Here is a 24,272-nt window from a genome sequence, read left to right as displayed (position 1 = left end):
GTTATTGGAGGGAAACGATTTCCTCAACATCAATGCCATAGTAAAACGCTGTTTTTGTATATAAATATGAACTTGATAGAACTAAAAATGCATGCATTGTCTAACATAATGTCCTAGGAGTGTCATCTGATGGAGATTGTAAAAGGTTAGTGTATCATTTTAGCTGGTTTTATGGTTTTGGTGACCCTGTCTTTGACTTGACAAAACATTACACACAACTCTTGTAAATGTACTGTCCTAACATACTCTAAATTTATGCTTTCGCCGTAAAACCTTTTTGAAATCGTAAAACGTGGTTAGATTAAGGAGATGTTTATCTTTCAAATGGTGTAACATAGTTGTATTTTTGAAAAATTTGAATTTTGACATTTATTTGGATTCAAATTTGCCGCTCTTGAAATGCACCTGCTGTTGATGGAGTGCACCACAGGTGGCACGCTAGCGTCCCACCTAGCCCCAAGAGGTTAACACTTTTTTGGTTACTACATGATTCCAAATGTTTTATTGCATAGTTTTGATGTCTTCACAATTATTCTGCAATGTAGAAAATATATATTGTTTTAGAAAAACCGTTGAATGAGTAGGTGTGTCCAAACTTTTGACTGGTACTATATAAGTTATAAGTCCAAAAATGGATGTAGCAACTACAGATTTTCTCTTTAAGTCTATCAAAAGTGTGCTCGTTTGAGCATGTGTCCATTTGGTCTATGGATTTGTATTTTTTACCAGCATGAATTAGATTTAGCAATAGAAGGCCCACTTTTATTCCATAGGCTGGGATCCGCACTTTGCAGCTGTTGCAAGAGTGCATTTTTCACTGGCTGTCCACTGGTTTCAAAGACAATGATTGATAGGCAGTTTAAATTCCTTGAATTCAACCATTATTGGGTTCAAATACACATTTAGATTTGTGAACAGCCATCCACAACAACCACAATCCGTAAGGTGCAAATAGCTCAATGAGAGCAGTAGTGTGATTCACATCAATGCACTATGTAGATACCAATAATAAGTGATATCCATATCGCCGTAGACTACACCACTGCTGTCATCCTTACCTCCAAGCGTTTATTCAAGTTGGATAATCTTTGGATGCCGACAGCAATCACACCATTGGAAGACATAGCTTGGACTGTAGCCTACAAAAAAGCCTATTCCTGCCCTTTTCCCGCGATCCATCAAACACATTTGGTGTGTCATCATTGTGGTCTCTGACTTGTGGTCAAACTCCCTCAGATGGAACATTAACTTGTGCCTTTTTTCAGTGCTGATTTTAATGTCATTGAGAAAACAGAGAAGTGTCAAAGATTGTTTTAAAACTAATTCTCAAAAGTATCTGTAATCTGATTACAATATTTTTGCTGGTAACGTAACGGACTACAGTTACTGTTTTTTGTTGTTGTGATCCCTTACATGTAATCCGTTACTCTCCAACCCTGCATGCATGCACGGATGCACGCACACGCACATACACACACACACACACACACACACACACACACACACACACACACACATACACACACACACACACACACACACACACACACACACACACACTGTTACGTCCTGACCAGTAAAAGGGGTCATTTGTCATTGTAGTATGGTCAGGGCGTGGCAGGGGGTGTTGTTTTTGTGTGTTTTGGGGTTAGTTTGTTTCATGGGGATTTGTTCTAGTTTTCATTTTCTATGTTAATTTTCTATGTGTGGCCGAGTATGGTTTCCAATCAGAGGCAGGTGTCTTTCGTTGTCTCTGATTGGAAGCCATACTTAGGCAGCCTGGTTTTTTTCCTGTGGGTTGTGGGTGGTTGTTTTTTCGTATAGTCCGTGTACCTTACGGAACTGTCGATTGTCGTTTTGTTATTTTTGTTTAAGTGTTCCCTTTATTACGTTAATAAAAGAAGATGAGCACTATACCCGCTGCGCCTTGGTCTGTTCACTACGACGCCTGTGACACACACATTCTATCGGATGTTCATCCATACACTTCCTTTACCGGTCTCATGGGCTTTGGGGACAGATTTTACTACAGTGCTTTGCTCCCATTTTCCTCAAATCCAGTTTTGCATCCTATTAAGCTTTTATGGTCCTCTGGCCCAGCTTGAGCCCTTAGAATTACTTTATAAAGTGCGAGAGACCGGCTAGGCCGTTAGGCCTCTGACACACACACACACAGTCTCGCACAGTCTCACACACAGACACATATTCTGCCTTTACATCTGTTGCCTCTAGTAGGCTATAACCTCGTCCAGTACTATTGGCCACCAGTCAGTTGCAAAAGCGTCTCCGGACTTTGGCAGGAGACGTTTCCTCCTTAGTAATTTTGTTCCATCTTCTTTGCAAAGCTGAATGCGTGGACTTGGATAGAATAGCAGCGAAGCAATTTTTCCTAGCTAGACTGGGAAACCTCTATTCTAGCCTCTGAAGGTTATTTAAAAAGGTTTTAGGCTATACTATACTGTATTCTCCCTTTGGTACTATCCACAACCTGTACTATAGGCAGCCTACTTACTGCACATGTATTAAAAATGTATCAAACTAAAAGTTTATAAAAAGAGGAGAGAAAGAGAGCTGAGGAATAATCCCAAACCTTTAGAGAAACACACGGAACACAGAGTCCTATCAGCCTAGCAGGCTACGGAGTTCTAAGTTTGCCAAACAGTTATTGCTTAACAGGCTTCTTTTTATGTGACTAGCCCTATTTTGGTTTTAACGAGCAGCTAGCAGAGAGGTGAGAACAGAAAGATTGAGGAGAAAAAAAAGGGACAGAGAGGGAGTGAGAGAAGGCTTTTCAGAGCTTCTCTTCAGTCCTAATTGGGCTTGTGAGCGAGGGGCGCGAGGGGTCCCACTTGAAATGGGAAGAACAGGCAGGTAGGCTTTCTCTCTCTCTCTTTCTTGTTCTCGTTCTCTCTCTCACTCTCAGGTGGAGTGCCTATCACTTTCAGTGTCTAGTGTGCGGTCAATGTGTTCCCATGATATCTCTATATGTTCTGAATCACAAATCACTCCTGGCTACGGCAAATACTGAAACTCTCCCTTCTGCCACGACAAAGGGAGGGATACCTGCACAGTGTGTGTATAATGAGTATAATGAGCTATTTTTCACTTTGTCACCCTGTGTGCCAATCCAAAAACCTAGAAGCGCTTTGTTCCCAAAACTGAGAAAATTGTTTAAAGCTGCAAGACTTTGTCCTCTACAACTGATAGAAAAAAGGATTTGAATGTTTTTTATTCCAGATGATTTTAGAGGGTTCATTTGATTCACTCACTGCCTATTGTGAAATTTTGGCCTGTTGGGTGTTTTGGAGTTTAATATTGATCAACACTTTATTCAAACGTTTTGCAATATCTCTGTATTTGGGTGTTCAGGTTTTCCTGATACCCTATATGTGTGTTGAGAATATTAAGGAAATTCTCTGGCTTTGCTAAAATAGCCCAAGCCCCAAATCCAAGGTATGAAGTTGCTGATAGTATTTGTGCCATGTAAGGTTTCCTATAATGTTAGCATTGTAAAGCTGTGTGTGTGTGTGTGTGTGTGTGTGTGTGTGTGTGTGTGTGTGTGTGTGTGTGTGTGTGTGTGTGTGTGTGTGTGTGTGTGTGTGTGTGTGTGTGTGTGTGTGTGTGTGTGTGTGTGTGTGTGTGTGTGTGTCTGTGTGTGTGAGAGACTGTGTGTGTGTGTGTGAGACTGTGTGTGTGTGAGACTGTGTGTGTGTGTTTGCGTGTGTGAGTGCATACTTGCGTGTTAAAGAACAACTCTCCAAATGTCTTTTTGGCAGGTAAAACATTCGTAAATCCTTGTGCCACATAATTTGCCTACAACCAACTACCAGAGGCTGATTGTATCTGTCTGTGTGGGTTTCATTCCTTCCTGATTGAACTCCCTTAGAAAAGCCCTGCCTAGTGTCTCAAGTGCGGCAGCAGGAGATTGGCAGTTTGCAGTGGCCTGATAAAGTTACAGTATCAATCAGAGACTATTTTGGGGGAGGGGAGGGAGGGGGTGGAAGGACACTTCAGGAAGGTTTTTTGATAACAAGTTTCCTCAGCGCTGTGGCCTGCGTTCTTTTCTAGTAGACAGCAAGGTGTGTGTGTGTGTGTGTGTGTGTGTGTGTGTGTGTGTGTGTGTGTGTGTGTGTGTGTGTGTGTGTGTGTGTGTGTGTGTGTGTGTGTGTGTGTGGCTCTACCATTTGCAGTAATAGCAGTCAGGCTCCAGTGTACTGTACTGTAGCTAGTCCCTGTTTTTTTGTGGCAGTGGGCTGTGTGTGTTTCATATTCTCTATCCCCTGTCTACCGCGACCACACAACACACACACACACATCTTCCTCAGGGACAGTTTTATGGCTGTGCTCTATGGCCTCCTTGTCACTGGACCACAATGGGCCTTACATAAATACTAGGAGGGTGAGAGATTGTGGTAGTGCTGTCGCTCCTCTGCTGACTCCCAGTTGAATCTGACAGAGACAGAGAGATAAACAGACATACAGGTAATGCGGGCTCACCTTATATTCACTCATACACACACACACACACACACACACACACACACACACACACACACACACACACACACACACGCTCGGCTGCCTTGGGAACACCACTATGCCTCAGGTCACTGAGCATGCCCAGTTTGGAACAACACCACAATAGATGAATAACCTTTAACAAAGGATGTGATTTACATTGCTGTACGCTACAGGTTCATCATGCTTTTGGTCATGATGTTACATTTGTGAGAGAGGGAGAGAGAGAGAGAGAGAGAGAGAGAGAGAGAGAGAGAGAGAGAGAGAGAGAGAGAGAGAGAGAGAGAGAGAGAGAGAGAGAGAGAGAGAGAGAGAGAGAGAGAGAGAGAGAGAGAGAGAGAGAGAGAGAGAGAGAGAGAGAGAGAGAGAGAGAGAGAGAGAGAGACACACAGAGAGAGAGAGAGAGAGAGACACACAGAGAGAGAGAGAGAGAGAGAGAGAGAGAGAGAGAGAGAGGAGAGAGAGAGAGAGAGAGAGAGAGAGAGAGAGAGAGAGAGAGAGAGAGAGAGAGAGAGGCTGAGAGAGAGACAGGTGGAAAGAGAGCTAAAGAAATGCAAATTGAATTCAGTGGGCAGCATTGTGTTTGAAACATCTCATTAGCTGCGGCATCAGATTTAGCGTGGCCTGGTGAAATGTATTTCTGTATCACTCTCTTAGAGGCAGTCCTGCTGCCGTGACAACAATGCTCACTGTTTCTCCCCTCTCAGCCCATAACACCTACTGTATCTGTGTGTGTGTGTGTGTGTGTTGTGTGTGTACATGCATAGATCTCAGACAATGATCTAACACCTCGCCTCTCTCTCTTTCTATCTCCACAGTCAACTCGGGAGACGGCATCGACTACAGCCAGCAGAAGAGGGAGAACATCGGCGACCTGATCCAGGAGACCCTGGAGGTGTTTGAGCGCTACGGGGGTGAGGACGCCTTCATCAACATCAAATACATGGTGCCCACCTACGAGTCCTGCATGCTCAACTAGCTGGATGGACACCGCCGCAAAGACCTAACATCACTATCTCACCCCCAACCCTTTCTTCCCCTCCCCAACTCAACCTAACTTGAGCCAACCTCTCTCTACACTACCTTTGTGACCCATTAAATTACTAACCGCAAGTCATTATTATTTTTCACCCTGTCTGTGTAATTTGGGAATGTGCACTGTATATTTCTACAACTGTCATACACTTCTTTGTCAGTTCTTTGTCACTTCACTTGTGAACGGGGTTCAAAAACAGAACAAAATAACACTCACTCGAATGAATTCTCATTAAAAGCAATATTGTCAGATCCATCTTCCTATGTGTTGCTGTATTTTAATGGGTTTTCTCTTTGGTGTAGACTAGATACTAAACGACTTGCTCTTTTCTACTAGTTCTAGCTACTACTTTTTGTTATGTTCCTGTGAATGAGAGTAAATCTATGCACATGTACATTTGACCCTTTTGGCACAACTCAAAAATACCTTCACATAACAACTGCTGAAATAGTCAATATGCAGCTGGACCCAATTATTACAAAAAAAAATCTTACAGTATATCCCTGAAATTCAAATCTGAACCTTGAAACCAGTTCCACTGCTTTTTGTCCCCCAGGTGGGTGCAATTAATTATCAGGTAGAACAGAAAACCAGTGGTAGTCCGGACGTTGTACGGTAAGATTTGAATACCCCTGCCATATATCATAGCAACGGGTTATGAATGTAATAATAATAATAATAGTAATACTTGTAATAATAGTGTTATTGTGTAGAACGGAAGGCAAGTCGGACCCCTACTACTACTGCTGCTGGAAAATCTCCGCCCTCCTTCCCATGGTGGAGCGTGCCCAAACATGTTGGGACATGCCTGGTGGAATGAGGGCTAGCAGCATTCCTAGGTGCTGCTCACTCGTTGTCACAGAACACAGTAACCTGCTTTTTTTGCCTTTGAACCGTATACCAGACACACACAGCATGTGCGTTTGTGTGAGTGTGAGACTGTGTGAATGCGTACTTATGCATGTGTGTATTCATACCTGTGCGTACATGTGCACGTACGTGTGCATGTTGTTTACCTCCAACACACTCCACTGTGACCTGGTAGGGAAGCAACACAAGCCCGTTTATTCTACAGCATTGCCTCTCGCACCAACCCAGTCGCACCACCATTGTGTCTCGTCAGTCCTCTCTCTAAAGGCTTGCCTTGTTGTAGCCTAGAGTACAGTACTTAATTAGATTCCCACTCAATAAGAGCCTCTCCCCGACAACAATGGCAGAATTAGTCCGACTGCTGCTCACATCGCACCACGCCGACTCACCGGAGAAAGACGCTCACAAAGGCACTCGCCCCAGCTCTCATTGTAACTAACGTCTACCACAAAGCATCTTTACAGCTGCACGGAGAAAATAAGTTTGGCACGAGACAACTTCATAACATGTTATTGCTCATACGTTTGGGTGCTTTGTATGTCTCTGCCAAAGGTGTATATGTTGTTGATGCTTAATACAGTAAGTCTATCATTCATGGTTTAAAAATATCCCTTCTCATAACAGTAGGGTTTCTCCACTACTCCATGACTGGATCAGTTCACTGTGTACCTCGCAGCTCAGTGCTACAACTTCATAATTTGAGTCCGACTCCACTTCTCTTCTCCACACAAAGGGTCTGTTTTGAGCTCGATTAGGTCACATCAAAAGAACTAATCTGTGTCAAATAGAGTCTGTATTGTGTGTCGATCAATCTGGACCAATGCTCATTTAGGTAGGTGAGAGTGCAGAAGCGGAAATTGACATTGGCCTCCAGCAGGGCTGATCAGTAATGCAGACACGCACACACACACACGTACACACACACACACTGGCATCCAATAGATCAGAGTAGTAACACCCATATAAACCCTACTAGCATCAAATCTAGGCAGTGTATTGGCCTTCTACATCCAAATGTTAGAGCCAAGCAACAGAGCAAGAGCTGTTCATGCAAGGGGAGTGCAAACTGAAACGAGCATGAAAAGAGAGCAAATAAGGCATTATTTGGCCTCATCTGAAGCTTTGCACTAGACTGCGTCTGATTTGCCTCAGACCGGGTCACTGGCGTGGAAGGCCCAGCGTGAAATGAAATGAGTTGAATTTTTGTTTTTGTGTTCTCGAAATGAAATGGGTCACCTTAAAAGAGCAACATTCATTTCCGAGACCACTGCTGCTGATCATAGTCTAACTTCCCTCTTGAAGTATAATGAGCTATTTTTCACTTTGTCACCCTATGTGCCAATCCAAAAACCTAGAAGCGCTTTGTTCCCAAAACTGAGAAAATCGTTTAAAGCTGCAAGACTTTGTCCTCTACAACTTATAGAAAAAGGATTTGAATGTTTTTTATTCCAGATGATTTTAGAGGGTTCGTTTGATTCACTCACTGCCTATTGTGAAATTTTGGCCTGTTTGGAGTTTAATATTGATCAACACTTTATTCAAACGTTTTGCAATATCTCTGTATTTGGGTGTTCAGGTTTTCCTGTGGGGGAAAAAAGTATTTGATCCCCTGCTGATTTTGTATGTTTTCCCACTTACAAAGAAATGATCAGTCTATAATTTTAATGGTAGGTTTATTTGAACAGTGAGAGACAGAATAACAACAAAGAAATCCCAAAAAACGCATGTCAAAAATGTTATAAATTGATTTGCATTTTAATGAGGGAAATAAGTATTTGACCCCTCTGCAAAGCATGACTTAGTACTTGGTGGCAAAACCCTTGTTGGCAATCACAGAGGTCAGACGTTTCTTGTAATTGGCCACCAGGTTAGCACACATCTCAGGAGGGATTTTGTCCCACTCCTCTTTGCAGATCTTCTCCAAGTCATTAAGGTTTCGAGGCTGACATTTGGCAACTCGAACCTTCAGCTCCCTCCACAGATTTTCTATGGGATTAAGGTCTGGAGACTGGCTAGGCCACTCCAGGACCTTAATGTGCTTCTTCTTGAGCCACTCCTTTGTTGCCTTGGCCGTGTGTTTTGGGTCATTGTCATGCTGGAATACCCATCTACGATCCATTTTCTATGCCCTGGTTGAGGGAAGGAGGTTCCCACCCAAGATTTGACGGTACATGGCCCCGTCCATCGTCCCTTTGATGCGGTGAAGTTGTCCTGTCCCCTTAGCAGAAAACACCGCCAAAGCATAATGTTTCCACCTCCATGTTTGACGGTGGGGATGGTGTTCTTGGGGTCATAGGCAGCATTCCTCCTCCAAACACAGCGAGTTGAGTTGATGCCAAAGAGCTCCATTTTGGTCTCATCTGACCACAACACTTTCACCCAGTTGTCCTCTGAATCATTCAGATGTTCCTTGGCAAACTTCAGACAGGCATGTATATGTGCTTTCTTGAGCAGGGGGACCTTGCGGGCGCTGCAGGATTTCAGTCCTTCACAGCGTAGTGTGTTACCAATTGTTTTCTTGGTGACTATGGTCCCAGCTGCCTTGAGATCATTGACAAGATCCTCCCGTGTAGTTCTGGGCTGATGCTTCACCGTTCTTATGATCATTGCAACTCCACGAGGTGAGATCTTGCATGGAGCCCAAGGCCGAGGGATATTGACAGTTCTTTTGTGTTTCTTCCATTTGCGAATAATCGCACCGACTGTTGTCACCTTCTCACCAAGCTGCTTGGCGATGGTCTTGTAGCCCATTCCAGCCTTGTGTAGGTCTACAATCTTGTCCCTGACATCCTTGGAGAGCTCTTTGGTCTTGGCCATGGTGGAGAGTTTGGAATCTGATTGATTGATTGCTTCTGTGGACAGGTGTCTTTTATACAGGTAACAAACTGAGATTAGGAGCATTCCCTTTAAGAGTGTGCTCCTAATCTCAGCTCGTTACCTGTATAAAAGACACCTGGGAGCCAGAAATCTTTCTGATTGAGAGGGAGTCAAATACTTATTTCCCTCATTAAAATCCAAATCAATTAATAACATTTTTGACATGCATTTTTCTGGATTTTTTGTTGTTGTTATTCTGTCTCTCACTGTTCAAATAAACCTACCATTAAAATTACAGACTGATCATTTCTTTGTCAGTGGGCAAATGTACAAAATCAGCAGGGGATCAAATACTTTTTTCCCTCACTGTATGTGCGTTGAGAATATTAAGGAAATTCTCTGGCTTTGCTAAAATAGCCCAAGCCCCAAATCCAAGGTATGAAGTTGCTGATAGTATTTGTGCCGTGTAAGGTTTCCTATAATGTTAGCATTGTAAAGCTGTGTGTGTGTGTGTGTGTGTGTGTGTGTGTGTGTGTGTGTGTGTGTGTGTGTGTGTGTGTGTGTGTGTGTGTGTGTGTGTGTGTGTGTGTGTGTGTGTGTGTGTGTGTGTGTGTGTGTGTGTGTGTGTGTGTAAGAAAAAGAAACACTGAAAAATGTGGGAGAGAAACTACAGTACTGTAAAGAAAGCACTGATCTGGTTTGACAGACTTCAATATTTATGATTTATGTGTACAAACATTCAGCACATCCATGGAAAGAATTCAGAGCAAAGCAAGGATCTGACACCTATGCAATGTGAGTGAAGCCTTCCCATTGGGTCCTAATGTAACCGTCCCTCGAGTCCTACAACAACCCACTATAGGCATGCCCATTGCCCAATGAGTGCCCCGGCATTTCTGCTCTCTGGCCCTCTTCCACCTTTGGGACAGGGTTGTTCCTGGAAGAGGGAAATAGCTTTCCCTAATCCCCAACCTGGCCTTATCCTTACTCTGTGCTGCAATGTGAGCCCCTGGAGGGTCACCCCAGACCCTGGGCATTCCTGGTGGGTGCAGTCACTCAGCGCTACCAACTTTGCCCTCGACAGCTGCCTCCACGGCCCGCTGAGTGGCAATAAACCCCCCCTACAACTGGCCCAGCTAGAGCTAATGCCATGCTACGCTGTTAGCTCTTGTTCCATTAGCTCGCTGGCCGCTCTGCTGCAGAAGGTCACTTTCACAGAGCTCAAGTGTGTCCTTGGTGTGTCTCCGTCTTGCCGCATCATAGCGGTGGCAGGCGAACAAAGGCTTTTGTAACGGTGAGCCAACAGAGCGATACAAAGGCAATGGAAATAGCCCAGTTGTGCGCTGTGAACGAATAGGAGTGTCTGAGAGAGAGAAAGGGGGAAAAAGAGAGCGTAAGATATGGAAAGAAGAGAGAGAAAGAATGAGAGGGAGAGAAACAGATAGAGAGACAAAGAAAGCGTGAGGGAAAGGGAGAGCGAGACATAGAGAGAGCAAGAGACAGAGAGATTGCGGCAGTGTGTGTGTGTGTGGAAAGGCAGAGGTATAGAGACAGTGGCGAGGAGGACTCCTGGAAAGAGAGAAATGGATCCCGAAAGAGGGGGACAGGGGCTGTTGTGTCACCTGGTGGGGAGTGAGCTGTCTAGTCAGTCAGCTGCAGAATAGGACCGCAGGTTGCACCCGGCTAGCTCCTCTCACACACTCAACCAGACCGGAAAAAAAGAACAAAGCTAGAGGATTGCTGACAACTGGACCTTTACGACACAACTGTGGCTCACTTCTCTGTACAAACAAACTGTGTGTGATTGAACCTGTTTCTATCTGTATCTTTCTCCCTATTCATCTCATTGTTTGTTCTACACCATATTATAGAAACTTTTTTGCAATATCCACCTACACACATCGCTAGGCGACAGGTAGCCTAGTGGTTAGAGCGTTGGGCCAGTAACTGAAAGGTTGCTGGCTTGAATCCCTGAGCTGACAATGTAAAAATATGTTGTCTGCCCCTGAACAAGGCAGTTAACCCACTGTTCCACAGTAGGCTGTCATTGTAAATAAGAATTTGTTGTTAACTGACTTGCCTAGTTAAATAAAAAAATGTTTTGTTGTGCTTATAAAGGTTTACCTACAGTGACTACTGGCTGGCATTGTGGTGATCCTAGCCAGTTGTGGCATACCTGCACCACAGCACACTCCAAACCCACTGACCTCCTTAACGCAGTTCAGTGCAGCAATGTGTCTCAGAAAGCTGGTCTCAAAAGGCGGATAGAAGTAACAATGAAGGAAGGGGAGGGCGGCGCAAATGAAATAAACGGCCCACTGGGAACAATTCATCTTGTTCAAGTAAGTCTGGCAGAGGCCACATGCTACGAGCAGAGCCTCTGAGCACGTGGACGTTTTTGCGCGGGCACAATGGAGATTTATTTATCTCCGGTGCCAATGCACCAGGTGTCAGATCTGAGGTTTAATTCAATTCAAGAATAGGATAAGGGGGGAACACTTTCTCAAGGAAGCTCGTATTACGTTTGCCTCCTAGTACTTTCTGAAATGCCTCCTAAATGTTAATAAACAGAGACGCCGCTATAACCAATACAATCTCTCCATCCTATTTATTTTTTGACCTACATGTGTAGCAATATAGTGTGTTTTTCTTATCGGTGAACAGTCTGTATGCAAATCTCACAGGAGACTTCACTACACGTTCAACCCTTCTTCTCCTTGGAAGGACGTGATCAGTGAGGAGGCTCTCACTCCAGGTGCCCTCTCCCTCACCCGCAGGTCTTATTAAATTTGGCTGAAGAAATTCGCCTTGGCCCCTAAGACTCTCATGAACTTCTACAGATGCACCATTGAGAGCATCCTGTCGGGCTGTATCACCGCTTGGTACGGCAATTGCTCTGTCCGCAACCACAGGGCTCTCCAGAGGGTGGTGGGGTCAGCCTAGCGCATCACTGGGGGCACACTGCCTGCCATCCAGGACATCAGCACCTGGTGTCACAGGAAGGCCAACAAGATCATCAAGGACCTCAGCCACCCGAGCCACAGTCTGTTCACCCCGCTACCATCTAGAAGGCGGAGACAATATAGGTGCATCAAAGCTGGGACGAAGAGACTGAAAAACAGCTTCTATCTCCATATCATCAGACTGTTAAATAGTCACCACTAGCTGGCCAACACCCAGTACCCTGCCCTGAACTTAGCCACTGTTACCACCCGGTATTCTACCCTGCACCTGAGAGACTAATGCCCTATGTACATAGTCATTGAACACTGGTCACTTCAACAATGATTACATACTGTTTTAACCACTTCATATGTATATACTGTATTCTAGTCAAGCCTCATCCTATATAACTACTGCTGTACAAATCAAATCAAATGTACATCAGCAGATGTCACAAAGTGCTGATACAGAAACCCAGCCTAAAACCCCAAACAACAAGCACTGCAGATGTAGAAGCACAGTGGCTAGAAAAAAACTCCCTAGAAAGGCAGTAGCCTAGGAAGAAACCTTGAGAGGAACTAGCCTCTGAGGAGTTGCCAGTCCTCTTCTGGCTGTGCGGGGTGGAGATTAAGGCCATTAAGGCTAGATTGGTCTTCAAGATGTACACACCTTTTCTATTCATATACTGTCCATAATGTTTATACACACCACTATATACACACACATACAGTTGAAGTCAGAAGTTTACATACACCTCAGCCAAATAGATTTAAACTCAGTTTTTCACAATTCCTGGTATTTAATCCTAGTAAAAATTCCCTGTTTTAGGTCAGTTAGGATCACCACTTTATTTTAAGAATGTGAAATGTCAGAATCATAGTAGAGAGAATGATTTATTTCAGATTTTATTTCTTTCATCACATTCCCAGTGGGTCAGAAGTTTACATCCACTCAATTAGTATTTGGTAGCATTGCCTTTAAATTGTTTAACGTGGGTAAATTTTGGCCCATTCCTCCTGACTGAGCTGGTGTAACTGAGTCAGGTTTGTAGGCCTCCTTGCTCACACACGCTTTTTCAGTTCTGCCCACAAATTTTCTATAGTTTTGAGGGCAGGGCTTTGTGATGGCCACTCCAATACCTTGACTTTGTTGTCCTTAAGTCATTTTGCCACAACTTTGGAAGTATGCTTGGGGTCATTGTCCATTTGGAAGACCCATTTGCGACCAAGCTTTAACTTCCTGACTGATGTCTTGAGATGTTGCTTCAATATATCCACATAATTCTCCTTCCTCATGATGCCATCTAATTTGTGAAGTGCACCAGTCCCTCCTGCAGCAAAGCACCCCCACAACATGATGCTGCCACCCCCATGCTTCACGGTTGGGATTGTGTTCTTCGGCTTGCAAGCCTCCTACTTTTTTCCTCCAAACTTAACGATGGTCATTATGGCCAGTTCTATTTTTATTTCATCAGACCAGAGGACATTTCTCCAAAAAGTACGATCTTTGTGGAGGTCTACAAAAAAAAATCTGTGTCATGCACAAAGAAGATGTCCTAACCGACTTGCCAAAACTATAGTTTGTTAACAAGAAATTTGTGGAGTGTTTGAAAAATGAGTTTTAATGACTCCAACATAAGTATATGTAAACTTCTGACTTCAACTGTACATACAGTACCAGTCAATAGTTAGAACACACCTACTCATTCAAGGGGTTTTAATTACTTTTACTATTTTCTACATTGTAGAATAATTGTGAAGACATCAAAACTATGAAATGAAACATATGGAATCATGAGGTATCCCAAAAAGTGTTAAACACATCAAAATATATTTTTTCTTTTTGAGATTCTTCAAAGTAGCCACCCTTTGCCTTGATGACAGCTTTGCACACTCTTGGCATTCTCTCAACCAGCTTCATGAGGTAGTTACCTGGAATGCATTTCAATTAACAGGTGTGCCTTGTTAAAAGTTCATTTGTGGAATTTCTTTCCTTCTTAATGCGTTTGTGCCAATCAGTTGTGTTGTGACAAGGTAGGGGTGGTACACAGAAGATAGCCCTATTTGGTAAAATACCAAGTCCATATTATGGCAAGAACAGCTCAAATAAGCAAAGAGAAAGTGCAGTCCATCATAACTTTAAGACATGAAGGTCAGTCAATCCGGAAAATGTCAAGAACTTTGAACATTTCTTCAAGTGCAGTCGCAAAAACCATCAAGGGCTATGATGAAACTGGATCTCATGAGGACCGCCACAGGAAAGGAAGACCCAGAGTTACCTCTGCTGCAGATGATATGTTCATTAGAGTTACCAGCCTCAGAAATTGCAGCCCAAATAAATGCTTCATAGAATTCAAGTAACAGACACATCTCAACATCAACTGTTCAGAGGAGACCTGAGGCCTTCATAATTGAATTGCTGCAAAGTAAACACTACTAAAGGACACCACTAATAAGAAGAGACTTGCTTGGGCCAAGAAAGACAATCAATGGACATTAGACTGGTGGAAATCTGTCTTTTGGTCTGATGAGTCCAAATAAAAATGTTTGGTTTCCAATCGCCGTGTCTTTGTGAGACGAAGAGTAGGTGAACGGAAGATCTCTGCATGTGTGGTTCCCACCGCGAAGCATGGAGGAAGAGGTGTGACGGTGTGGGGGTGCTTTGCTGGTGACACTGTCTGTAATATATTTAGAATTCAAGACACACTTAACCAGCATGGCTACCACAGCATTCTGCAGCAATACGCCATCCCATCTGGTTTGCAATTAGTGGGACTATCATTTGTTTTTCAACAGGACAATGACCCAACACGCCTCCAGGCTGTGTAAGGGCTATTTGACCAAGAAGGAGAGTGATGGAGTGCTGCATCAGTTGACCTGACATCCACAATCACCCATCCTCAACCCAATTGAGATGGTTTGGGATGAGTTGGACAGCAGATTGAAGGAAAAGCAGCCAACAAGTGCTCAGCATATGTGGGAACTCCTTCAAGACTTTTGGAAAAGCATTCCAGGTTAAGTTGGTTGAGAGAATTCCAAGAGTGTGCAAAGCTGTCATCAATGAAAAGGGTGGCTACTTTGAAGAATCTTAAATATTAAATATATTTTGATTTGTTTAACACTTTTTTGGTTACTACATTATTCTCTATGTGTTATTTAAACATTTTGACTGGTACTGTATATACTACATGACCAAAAGTATGTGGACACCTGCTCGTTGAACATCTCATTCCAAAATCATGGCATTAATATGGAGTTGGTTCACCCTTTGCTGCTATAACAGCCTCCACTCTTCTGGGATGGCTTTCCACTAGATGTTGTAACATTGCTGTGGGGACTTGCTTCCATTCAGCCACAAGAGCATTATTGAGGTCGGGCACAGATGTTGGGTGATTCGGCCTGGCTCGCAGTCGGCGTTCCAATTCATACCAAAGGTGTTCGATGGGGTTGACGTCAGGGCTCTGTGCAGGCCAGTCAAGTTTTTCCACACCGATCTTGAAAAAACTGTTCTGTATGGACCTCGCTTTGTGGTGAAAAGGCCTTCTCCAAACTGTTGCCACAAAGTTGGAAGCACAGAATCGTCTAGAATGTCATTGTATGCTGTATCTTTAAGATTTCCCTTCACTGGAACTAAGGGGCCTACCCCGAACCATGAAAAACATCCCCAGACCCTTATTCCTCCTCCACCATATTTTACAGTTAGCACTATGCATTGGGGCAGGTAGCGTTCTCCTGGCATCCGCCAAACCCAGATTCATCCGTCGGACTGCCAGATGATGAAGCGTGATTCATCACTCCAGAGAACGTGTTTCCACTGCTCCAGAGTCCAATGGCGGCGAGCTTTACACCACTCCAGCCAACGCTTGGCATTTCGCATGGTGATCTTAGGCTTGTGTACGGCTGCTCGGCTATGGAAACCCATTTCATGAAGCTCCCGACGAACAGTTCTTGTGGTGACGTTGCTTCCAGAGGCAATTTATTACTCAGTGGTGAGTGTTGCAACTGAGGACAGACGATTTTTACACGCTTCGGCACTCGGCGGTCCCGTTCTGTGTGCTTGTGTGTTCTACCACTTTGCGGCTGAGCTGTTGTTGCTCCTAGACGTTTCCACTTCACAATAACAGCACTTACAGTTGACCGGGGAAGCTCTAGCAGGGCAGAAATTTGACCAACTGACTTGTTGGAAAAGTGGCATCCTATGACGGTGCCATGTTGAAAGTCAATGAGCTCTTCAGTAAGGCCGTTCTAATGCCAATGTTTGTCTATGAAGATGGAATGGCTGTGTGCTCAATTTTATACACCTGTCAGCAATAAGTGTGGCTGAAATAGCCGATTCCATTAATTTGTGCGTGCGTGTGTCAGATATATATATATATCATTTATTTTTGTTTTGGGGGATTTGTCTGTATTATTTTGTATTGTTAGGTATTACTGCACTGTTGGAGTTAGAAACATAAGCTTTTTGCTGCACCTGCGATAACATCTGCAAAATATGTGTACGCGACCAATACATTTTGATTTGACTCACAAACATTCTCCATACTCCTCTGCCTCATACAAACACACACACACATGCATGCACACACGCACGCACGCACGCATACACACACACATGCATGGACAACATACATGCACACACACACACTCTCTCTCTTTCTTATCTGCTGTGGGGCTAGGAGTACCCCCACCCTGTTTACAATCATGGTTACAGTTGTAGCATTGGCAGGATTTCCACCAGAGCTCTACCTACTCGTAGACTTTTCAGATGTGCAATGAAAAGTTGTAATTGTTTCTCGCAGTTTGTCCCCAGTTTGTCAGAGTGACCCATGGTTTAGGACGCTGTTGGTCATTGGAGTGCCATTGGGCTGACTTTTGTCCTGCTGACTGATGAATGGCAGGCAGGTTGGGGGGAAATTTGTCCTATCAATGCTGTCCATCAGAGGTGGCTGCAGCTGTTCTAGTTCCATCGACCTCCCTCCCTCCTCCCCCTGTGACAACAGCCATGCATGCCATTCCACCGAGTGGACGAACCACTAATAGAAAAAGGCACCGCGCCAAGGTGACCTTCAACAGAAGCGCTATTCCATGTAACATCTGAGGACTTTGGAACAATAACACTTGTTACACTTGCAAACCGAGCTTGCCATCTCTTCACCAAAGCCATCATCCATCCATTCATCCAATGCTATGTCGGGATCAGCCCTGCTTTAGGGTGAAAAGGTGAAAAGACTCAAATATATCATTGAGAAGGTGTCAAGGAGGTTATGGCAAATCTTGCCTTAGAAAACAAAATAAACAGTCCTTGGCTTTACCCCTCCACTCTCAGCGACCAGCTGCGCCTGTGACCTGTGGCCTGTGGCATTTACGGGCAGACAGTGCCTTGCCCGGGGGCTTGATTAGAGCGCTGCATTGGTGCCGGGGGAACCACATCCATCATGTGATATCTGTCGCCACGCTGCTGACTGGATTAGAGTCCTAATCCACCACCACCCAGGCTGACGGAGCTGCTGATTGCTGAGGATGGGTAAAAAAACAAGAGGGTAAAAAAGAAAGGAAAGGAGCCACTCCAATTTGAGCCTCCTCTGACCCCCCCCCCCCACCCGACCTGTGGAGAATGGAGGAATACTATTGACCCCCCACGCACTAACACACACACTGCATCTAACCCCCTCCCCACCAAACACACAACCACACAGGCACACACTTATAATCATCTCAGGTACTCAGAGGTCTCCTGGGGTTCAGTTGTGTGTGTGTGTGTGTGTGTGTGTGTGTGTGTGTGTGTGTGTGTGTGTGTGTGTGTGTGTGTGTGTGTGTGTGTGTGTGTGTGTGTGTGTGTGTGTGTGTGTGTGTGTGTGTGTGTCTGTGTGTGTGTGTGTGTGTGTGTTATGTACAGTATGCCTTGTTTCACCCACCGCCAGCCTCTCAAACAATGTGCTTACATCTCTTTTCTATTTCACTCTCTCTCTCTCTCCCATGGATTTGTCTGTAATTGACCCAGATTCAGGCAGCATATTTGCCTATAGGTATCCAGTAGTAGGCTATAGAACACAAGAACACAAATCGGAAAGAAAATGGGTTTTGTTACGCACATTTTGTGCTGTGTGTATGCTTGTTAACAGGGCCTTTGGGCCTCAGCATCACTACTGCTGTGATAGAGAATGTTACAACAGCTTTATCACAGTGTTATCTCAACCTAGCTGGAATCATTTCCTTGACTAGCTTGTGGCAGTGGCCTCTGATGCCAGGAACTGTGGCCCCTCAGTGGCCCTTTAACACCCTCTTCAAAAGGAGCTAAACGAACGCATGTTCACAAAATAATCCGGAGCCTCAATAATTGGATTAATTGTTAAAAGGAGCCCGTGTTATTAAATAAAATACGAACACACAGGGGTTGGGGGTGCAATGGGGGTGATTAACACTATATCTCAGCTCTACACTAGCTCGCTGCCAAGACAGTCACTCTCTCTCATACATACACACACACACACACACACACTTCCACACCACGAGCATGTGACCCAACTTAGAAACAAAGCCAGGCGCAAGGTACAAATTACCCTGCTCGCCAATGGAGATAAAAAATAAACCAATTTTCAAAGCTTGAAATAAATGCCAGATTTTTTTGTGACTTTTCTCGATCACTTATGTTCAAAGAAGGGAGGGAAACATAAAGCAAACACCATGAACAATTTGGCTATCTCTGAGTCACAGAAAATAAGGGTTTATTTTTCTATCTTCTAGTTTTTTCGCCCTGTATTGCCCAGTGTGTTATCTCTCCTTTAAGTAAAAGGGACCTGATCCAGATATCTATCCTTTCAAAATAAAAATCCAGATATTTGTGATGTGTTTTCACAGCCGGTATTGCGTACATTCACAGCAGTTCTTTGGTAATTGGAAGAGAGGGGGCACACATATCTTACCCCAGGCGTAAATTGCATGTTGGAGGCTTTTTTCCTCTGACGGATGGCAACACAATCATGTGGATAAATGTCTTAAGATCTGGTATGTCAGTGTTAATGATATTTCTACTTTCTTGTCTTGTTCGATGTACCACAGCTTGAGATGGCTAATTGTAGTAGCTTAGTGTGAGGGACAGATAATACAACAACACAATGTTTTAGAATTACAATGATTAATAGGCCTCATTCTTTTTCTATGGGCAAACATATCACATCTCCCCTCCTGCAGTGATAGATCCAGGGACACGTTCAGCAGGACACGTTTTGGAACATTCATATAGAAATATTTAATGCAGAACAAACAATGCTCTCCAACATGTAGAACAAGGAATTATGTTGGTGCAATTCACTGGATTTCTATCTGCAACGTTTGACAACGTTTAGCAACTGAACGTGGCCCTGGAATGAAGTGTATCACTGAGGGCTGACACGACGGCTAAAGCAGGTCACAGTGCAGCTGGTTAGTATTCATACACCAAAGCAGAGGGACTACTTCCACAAAGGCAGATAGACTACAGTGAACCAATTGAATAGGGGCCAAGGTCAAATTCGCAGATTTAGTTGGGCTCCGCTCAGTCGACAGCTGCCAAAATTAGAACATGACAGGGTTTCTTTGAATTATACAATTAGGGAACGACCCAGGTGGCTCCATTGTGTGGGCTATTGATCATCTGCATTGAGTTCATCTTCAATGGATATGGAAAGGTCTGTCCAAGGAAGGGGCAGGCCTGTTATAATAGCCTAGGCATGTACTGATTATTGTCACATTGATTAATTCATCCAAAGCGGACCTTGAGAGGTATTTTAGGGAGCTGTTTTCGACGTCATGACCCGTGTCTATTTTGGTCACACAACTAATAATACAACTGTTGGTTGTCCAATATTAATAATTAGATTTGTATCATATCACAGTTGAAGATGAGAGGGGGAGTGTACCATAATATTGAATATAATTATCTCCATCAAATTAAAACATTCATCATTATCTAAGTGTTGAGATGTAACAATGCTTAATTTGCAATGTTTCCAAAGTATCCTATGCTTTTGATTTCGCTGTAAACTACCGAAATATCCTATTTAGGGCTCTGAATAGGATATATCGGTAGTTACAGAGAAACGTTACAGAGAAACGACAAGGTTCAACCTGTGTATGAAATCTGTAATTAAACGTCCACTGTATTGGCTCTAATCTCTGTGTAGCTCGTGATACCTATTGGCACGTCACCGCCTTCATGGTGCAGTACCTTGTCATTATTGGTTAAATCACCAGTCCCTTGAAAGCGATTCTGGCCAATAGGTGAAGAGGAGGACGAACGCTTTCGGTTAATACTCGCTCGCACTGACAGTGGTTAAATTGGTACGTCCCTGGGCGCGCAGAGTAGAGGAGAGTACACGGTGAACAAACTCTTTGGGAGGAGATAGTGGTTATTTTTCCCCCCTCTCCGCTCGAACAACAACAACTTAATTCAGATATTGCACACAGGGGTCGTCAAACTACAGCGATCGAAACTTGGGGGGGACCAAAGGATTTGAACTGCAAGTTTTTTTTCTTCTTCCTTGAGCATTTAAAAAAATATATATTTTCATAAGAAAGGATTCTGTTGGAGGCTCGCTCGCACTCGACGCAAAGATGATGGTCGGGGAGATCGAAGTGAAGGAGAGGCCGAGGCCGAGTCCCGACTATTTGATGCAATTGTTGAACGAAAAGAAGTTGATGACCAGTTTGCCAAATCTGTGCGGCATCTTTACACACCTTGAGAGGCTTCTCGACGAAGGTAAATGCCGCCTTGAGAAATGGGGAGGATGGGAGGGAAAGCGTATTCCTCAAGCTCGGTGGGCATTCTTGCTGCAAAGAGCGCAGGCATGGTAGCTAGCTACATAGCCCGGCTAACATGGCAGGCTAGCGAGTTACAGTTTCGCATAGCGGAACACAACTTCTTCTTTTAACTTTACAAATTAAGAACTTCGAGGAAGTGAAACTAGTTTCGTGCACCATTCAACAAGGATATTTTTTTTTCTCTCTCCAACCAAACCTCAATTTATTTGTAACTAAATATGTCGTTTGGCTTTACATGTGACGACGAAGTAAAAGTTTTTAGCCCACTAGCTAGCCAGGACCGATAAACTAGCTCGACATTTTCTTACCAGTGTATCTCAGTTGTAGGAAGAACCTGGATAAGAATGGTATATTATATTGTAGGCTATCCTGTCAAGTTTGATATGGGTGAATAAGAGTTTGTTTTTAGAGAGCCAGTCTCCACGTTTCATCGAACTCGTGTGAAATGGGTTGGTAAATTTTTTTGCAAACTTCTCAGGATAAAACGTGCCAGCCTTCGTGGACGACCTTACGACGAAGTTGCCTATCAAACACACAGTTTTTGTTGGGATAAACATGCATACACTTTGTTTATCAGCTGCCTGATGGAATTGCGCCACATCTGAATGTTCCTCGGCTGTTGCGGTTCGGATTTTGAAACAATGGCTCGGCAGTGGTTGTTTGCCGTGAAAATATTTCCAGGTTCTTTTAGATTTGCAGCTAATGGTGGTCTTTAGACTAAAAAATGTTTAACGACAAAAAAATGTCGACTGCTTAGGTAGGAATTGTGTAGTTTGTTCATTTTATAGTCGTGTTTTGTTACATGCCTTTGTCAGTGCCATCGTCTCAGCCACGTTGTCGCGTAATATTTTCTAGTCTGCCACTCAGATCCATAGTTTACATAACTATATACTGCTATTGCGGCCTATTTCTGTTACATACAATAATGCAGTTTTGCCCTAAATGCATAGCTGTGTAGCAAAAAAACTAAATGTGCAAGACCGAGTTTGGGAAACTCCGATGTACTATTCATAACGGGAGTCTTGTGTGTGGTTTGTGTAATTGAGTAGGTGACGCTAGAGAGCGCCACTTCCCCCTCACTGTCCTGTCCTTATCTATCTGATATGGACAGCTGACGTCTAGTCACTTTTCTGGAAATAAAGATTAGTGGCGTTATAGTGCGTTGGTAATGCGAAAAGTATTCGGTTAAATCTAGTCTGGTAAAGTACTCTTTTGAAGACTGATAGAACCAAAATGTGTTATGTTTTACCTCATGGTACACATTTTTACCAACCAGTTTAAATCAAGGGAGTATTGTCACCTGTAAAACAAGTTGTTTGCACTGTGACATCTGAAATACCTGCCCAGCCGGCTTCTACCTCTCCAGTCTACCATAAAGCCAGTTTAGATCAACTCACAACTTCCACGAAGCATTGCTAAAATTAATTCTGGAGAGGTTGTTTTGGAGATAATAAAAAATCTCTGGGGGAGTGGTTGGAGATGATACAACCTAATACATGTCTGGTCTACCAACAACAACAAATATATGGTTTTTTTTTGTTGCTTTAACCCCTGCTCACTCAACCCTTTCCTTCCCTCCCTGCTGTTTTTTCAAGGGAGACAGGAAACTGGGGGCTTTTTTTTCTCCTGAATTTCATCCTGCCTCCCTACCCCCCCACTTTAATGTACCCAAACTCCTCAAGATAGGAGGAAAAGGGACCAGGCACCACAGTGTTTCTCCCTTGCTGAATCGGTTTACCCAGCCAGCTCTGGAAGTCTGGCCAGTGAACGCACCACCCTGGGCTTGTTACTCAAGAGTATTGGGGGAGGTTTAAGACACTGGGGCTGAGCCCCTCCCCCCTTCCCTGGCTGCACATGAGGTTTCACAATTCACGTGCTGCCGTCTGCTCTTTCCAGCTCTACAGTTTCCTGGGCTTACCACAGCAGCCACCCAAACTTTACCCCTCTGTCAAATGTTGAGTGTGTGTGTGAGGAAAATCACCCCAGAGTAGGAGGCTGTCTAGGTGCAGCCCTCTTTGGACTTGCACTTTCTGGCGTGAGCCCATCCCCATTTATAGCGCACTGCTGTAAAATTGAGTGCAAACGTCACCTACGTGTAGGGAAAAGCATTACCATGCCATAGCAGGATGTTTATAAAGTAGACTGCTGCTATTAATCACAGTGGGAAGCTAGTCGTGTGGGGTACATTTGCGTGCCATTCAGGTTATGCAAATGCCAACCACGGTTTCAGTAGGTGGCGAGGATAAACATTGCAGTTCATTATGATTTCTGTCTGAGAGGACAGCTTGCAGACTGCAGTGATTTTGTTTATTTAACCTTGGGTTATTGTGTGAATAATTTGATTCCAATGAGGTGTCAGCAGATTTTTCCAGGAAGTAGTTTACAGCCTGGGATTCTATTTTGGTTGCATAGGAAGTGGCACTATAGGAATCACACCTGTCTAGTACATTTAGTCAAGGTGACCCGGGTACCTGCTGATGAGTGACTGAATGACAACAGGAGTTGGCTGAAGGAAATACCCTTGAAAAACAGACTTAAAAAAAAAATTCTCTCCTGATGTTTCAGCAGCATTGTCTTTGTCAAGACTTCTTATGGGAAAGTACACCGGAAAGTTCTCATATTGAGAATAATAATTAACCCACAGGTAGTGTAGCATGGTAAACTGAAACATCTGTACTTTTTGAATGCTAGAACATGTGAAATGGTCCTGTTGTAGAATTTTGATACTTCTGCCATTTGTCTCGCTGATGAAGTCTGTATTAGCACAGCTGATGTACTCTTTATAGCGCAAGTGCACCATGTGTGCTCCAATTAACCTGCACTGGGAGTCTAGTTTAACACAATGCAGCCTAATGTGAAACAAGAGTAGGGAGCTGAGGAAGAATGGGCTAGAACATTACAATGCAATGGGCCTTGGCTACATCTTGATTTACCCAGTCTATCAAAAGCATTTATTTGAAAGGTAAATCTCTAACATAATGGTAGTGTTAGATTGGTAAAAGCCATGTATGCATGAATCAATTAGACGACCACTTTTTGAACGTAGTGATGTTAAACTTAAAAGATGTCCAGTGATTGAATAGCACAGTAGCTGAGTTTTGTCTGTATTAAGTGCCATTGTGTGACTTGCTAATATGCTTTGTTTTATCCTGATACGAAACCTAGTATTGAAGTCATTCTGGTATCGTGGCACTACTCAACACTGTCATCTCACACAGAAATGCACCTTGACCACATGACAAGATGCCCTCTGTCTAAACCGAACAGCTGAAGCAAAGTCAACTGGAAGG

The 24,272-nt window shown here is 43.7% G+C and overlaps 2 protein-coding genes across 6 annotated transcripts in view; both read left to right on the top strand.

Moving 5' to 3' along the window:
- pacrg (parkin coregulated) overlaps nucleotides 1-5,808 on the top strand; it is a 275,762-nt gene extending 269,954 nt beyond the window's left edge. The window contains exon 5 of the mRNA NM_001141061.1: nucleotides 5,337-5,808. Within this exon, the coding sequence (NP_001134533.1) occupies nucleotides 5,337-5,497 (161 nt within the window). The 3' untranslated portion in view covers nucleotides 5,498-5,808. The remainder of the gene's footprint in view (nucleotides 1-5,336) is intronic.
- Nucleotides 5,809-20,486: 14,678 nt separating this feature from the next.
- The window catches only part of LOC106610670 (protein quaking-A), a 95,258-nt gene continuing 91,472 nt past the window's right edge, over nucleotides 20,487-24,272 (top strand). For 3 of the 5 annotated variants that reach the window (XM_014210116.3, XM_014210113.3, XM_014210114.3), the window contains exon 1: nucleotides 20,488-20,920. In XM_014210116.3, coding sequence (XP_014065591.1) covers nucleotides 20,776-20,920 — 145 coding nt within the window. In that variant the 5' untranslated portion in view covers nucleotides 20,488-20,775. Of the gene's footprint in view, nucleotides 20,921-24,272 lie in introns of all 5 variants that reach the window. The other 2 variants (XM_014210118.3, XM_014210115.3) reach the window with 1 other exon arrangement.

This window comes from Salmo salar, chromosome 09 (genome assembly GCF_965601325.2).
Source record: "Salmo salar chromosome 09, fSalSal1, whole genome shotgun sequence".
Taxonomy (NCBI): domain Eukaryota; kingdom Metazoa; phylum Chordata; class Actinopteri; order Salmoniformes; family Salmonidae; genus Salmo; species Salmo salar.
Note: the sequence above shows the minus strand (reverse complement) of the source record. Positions and strands in the feature narration are given on the sequence as shown.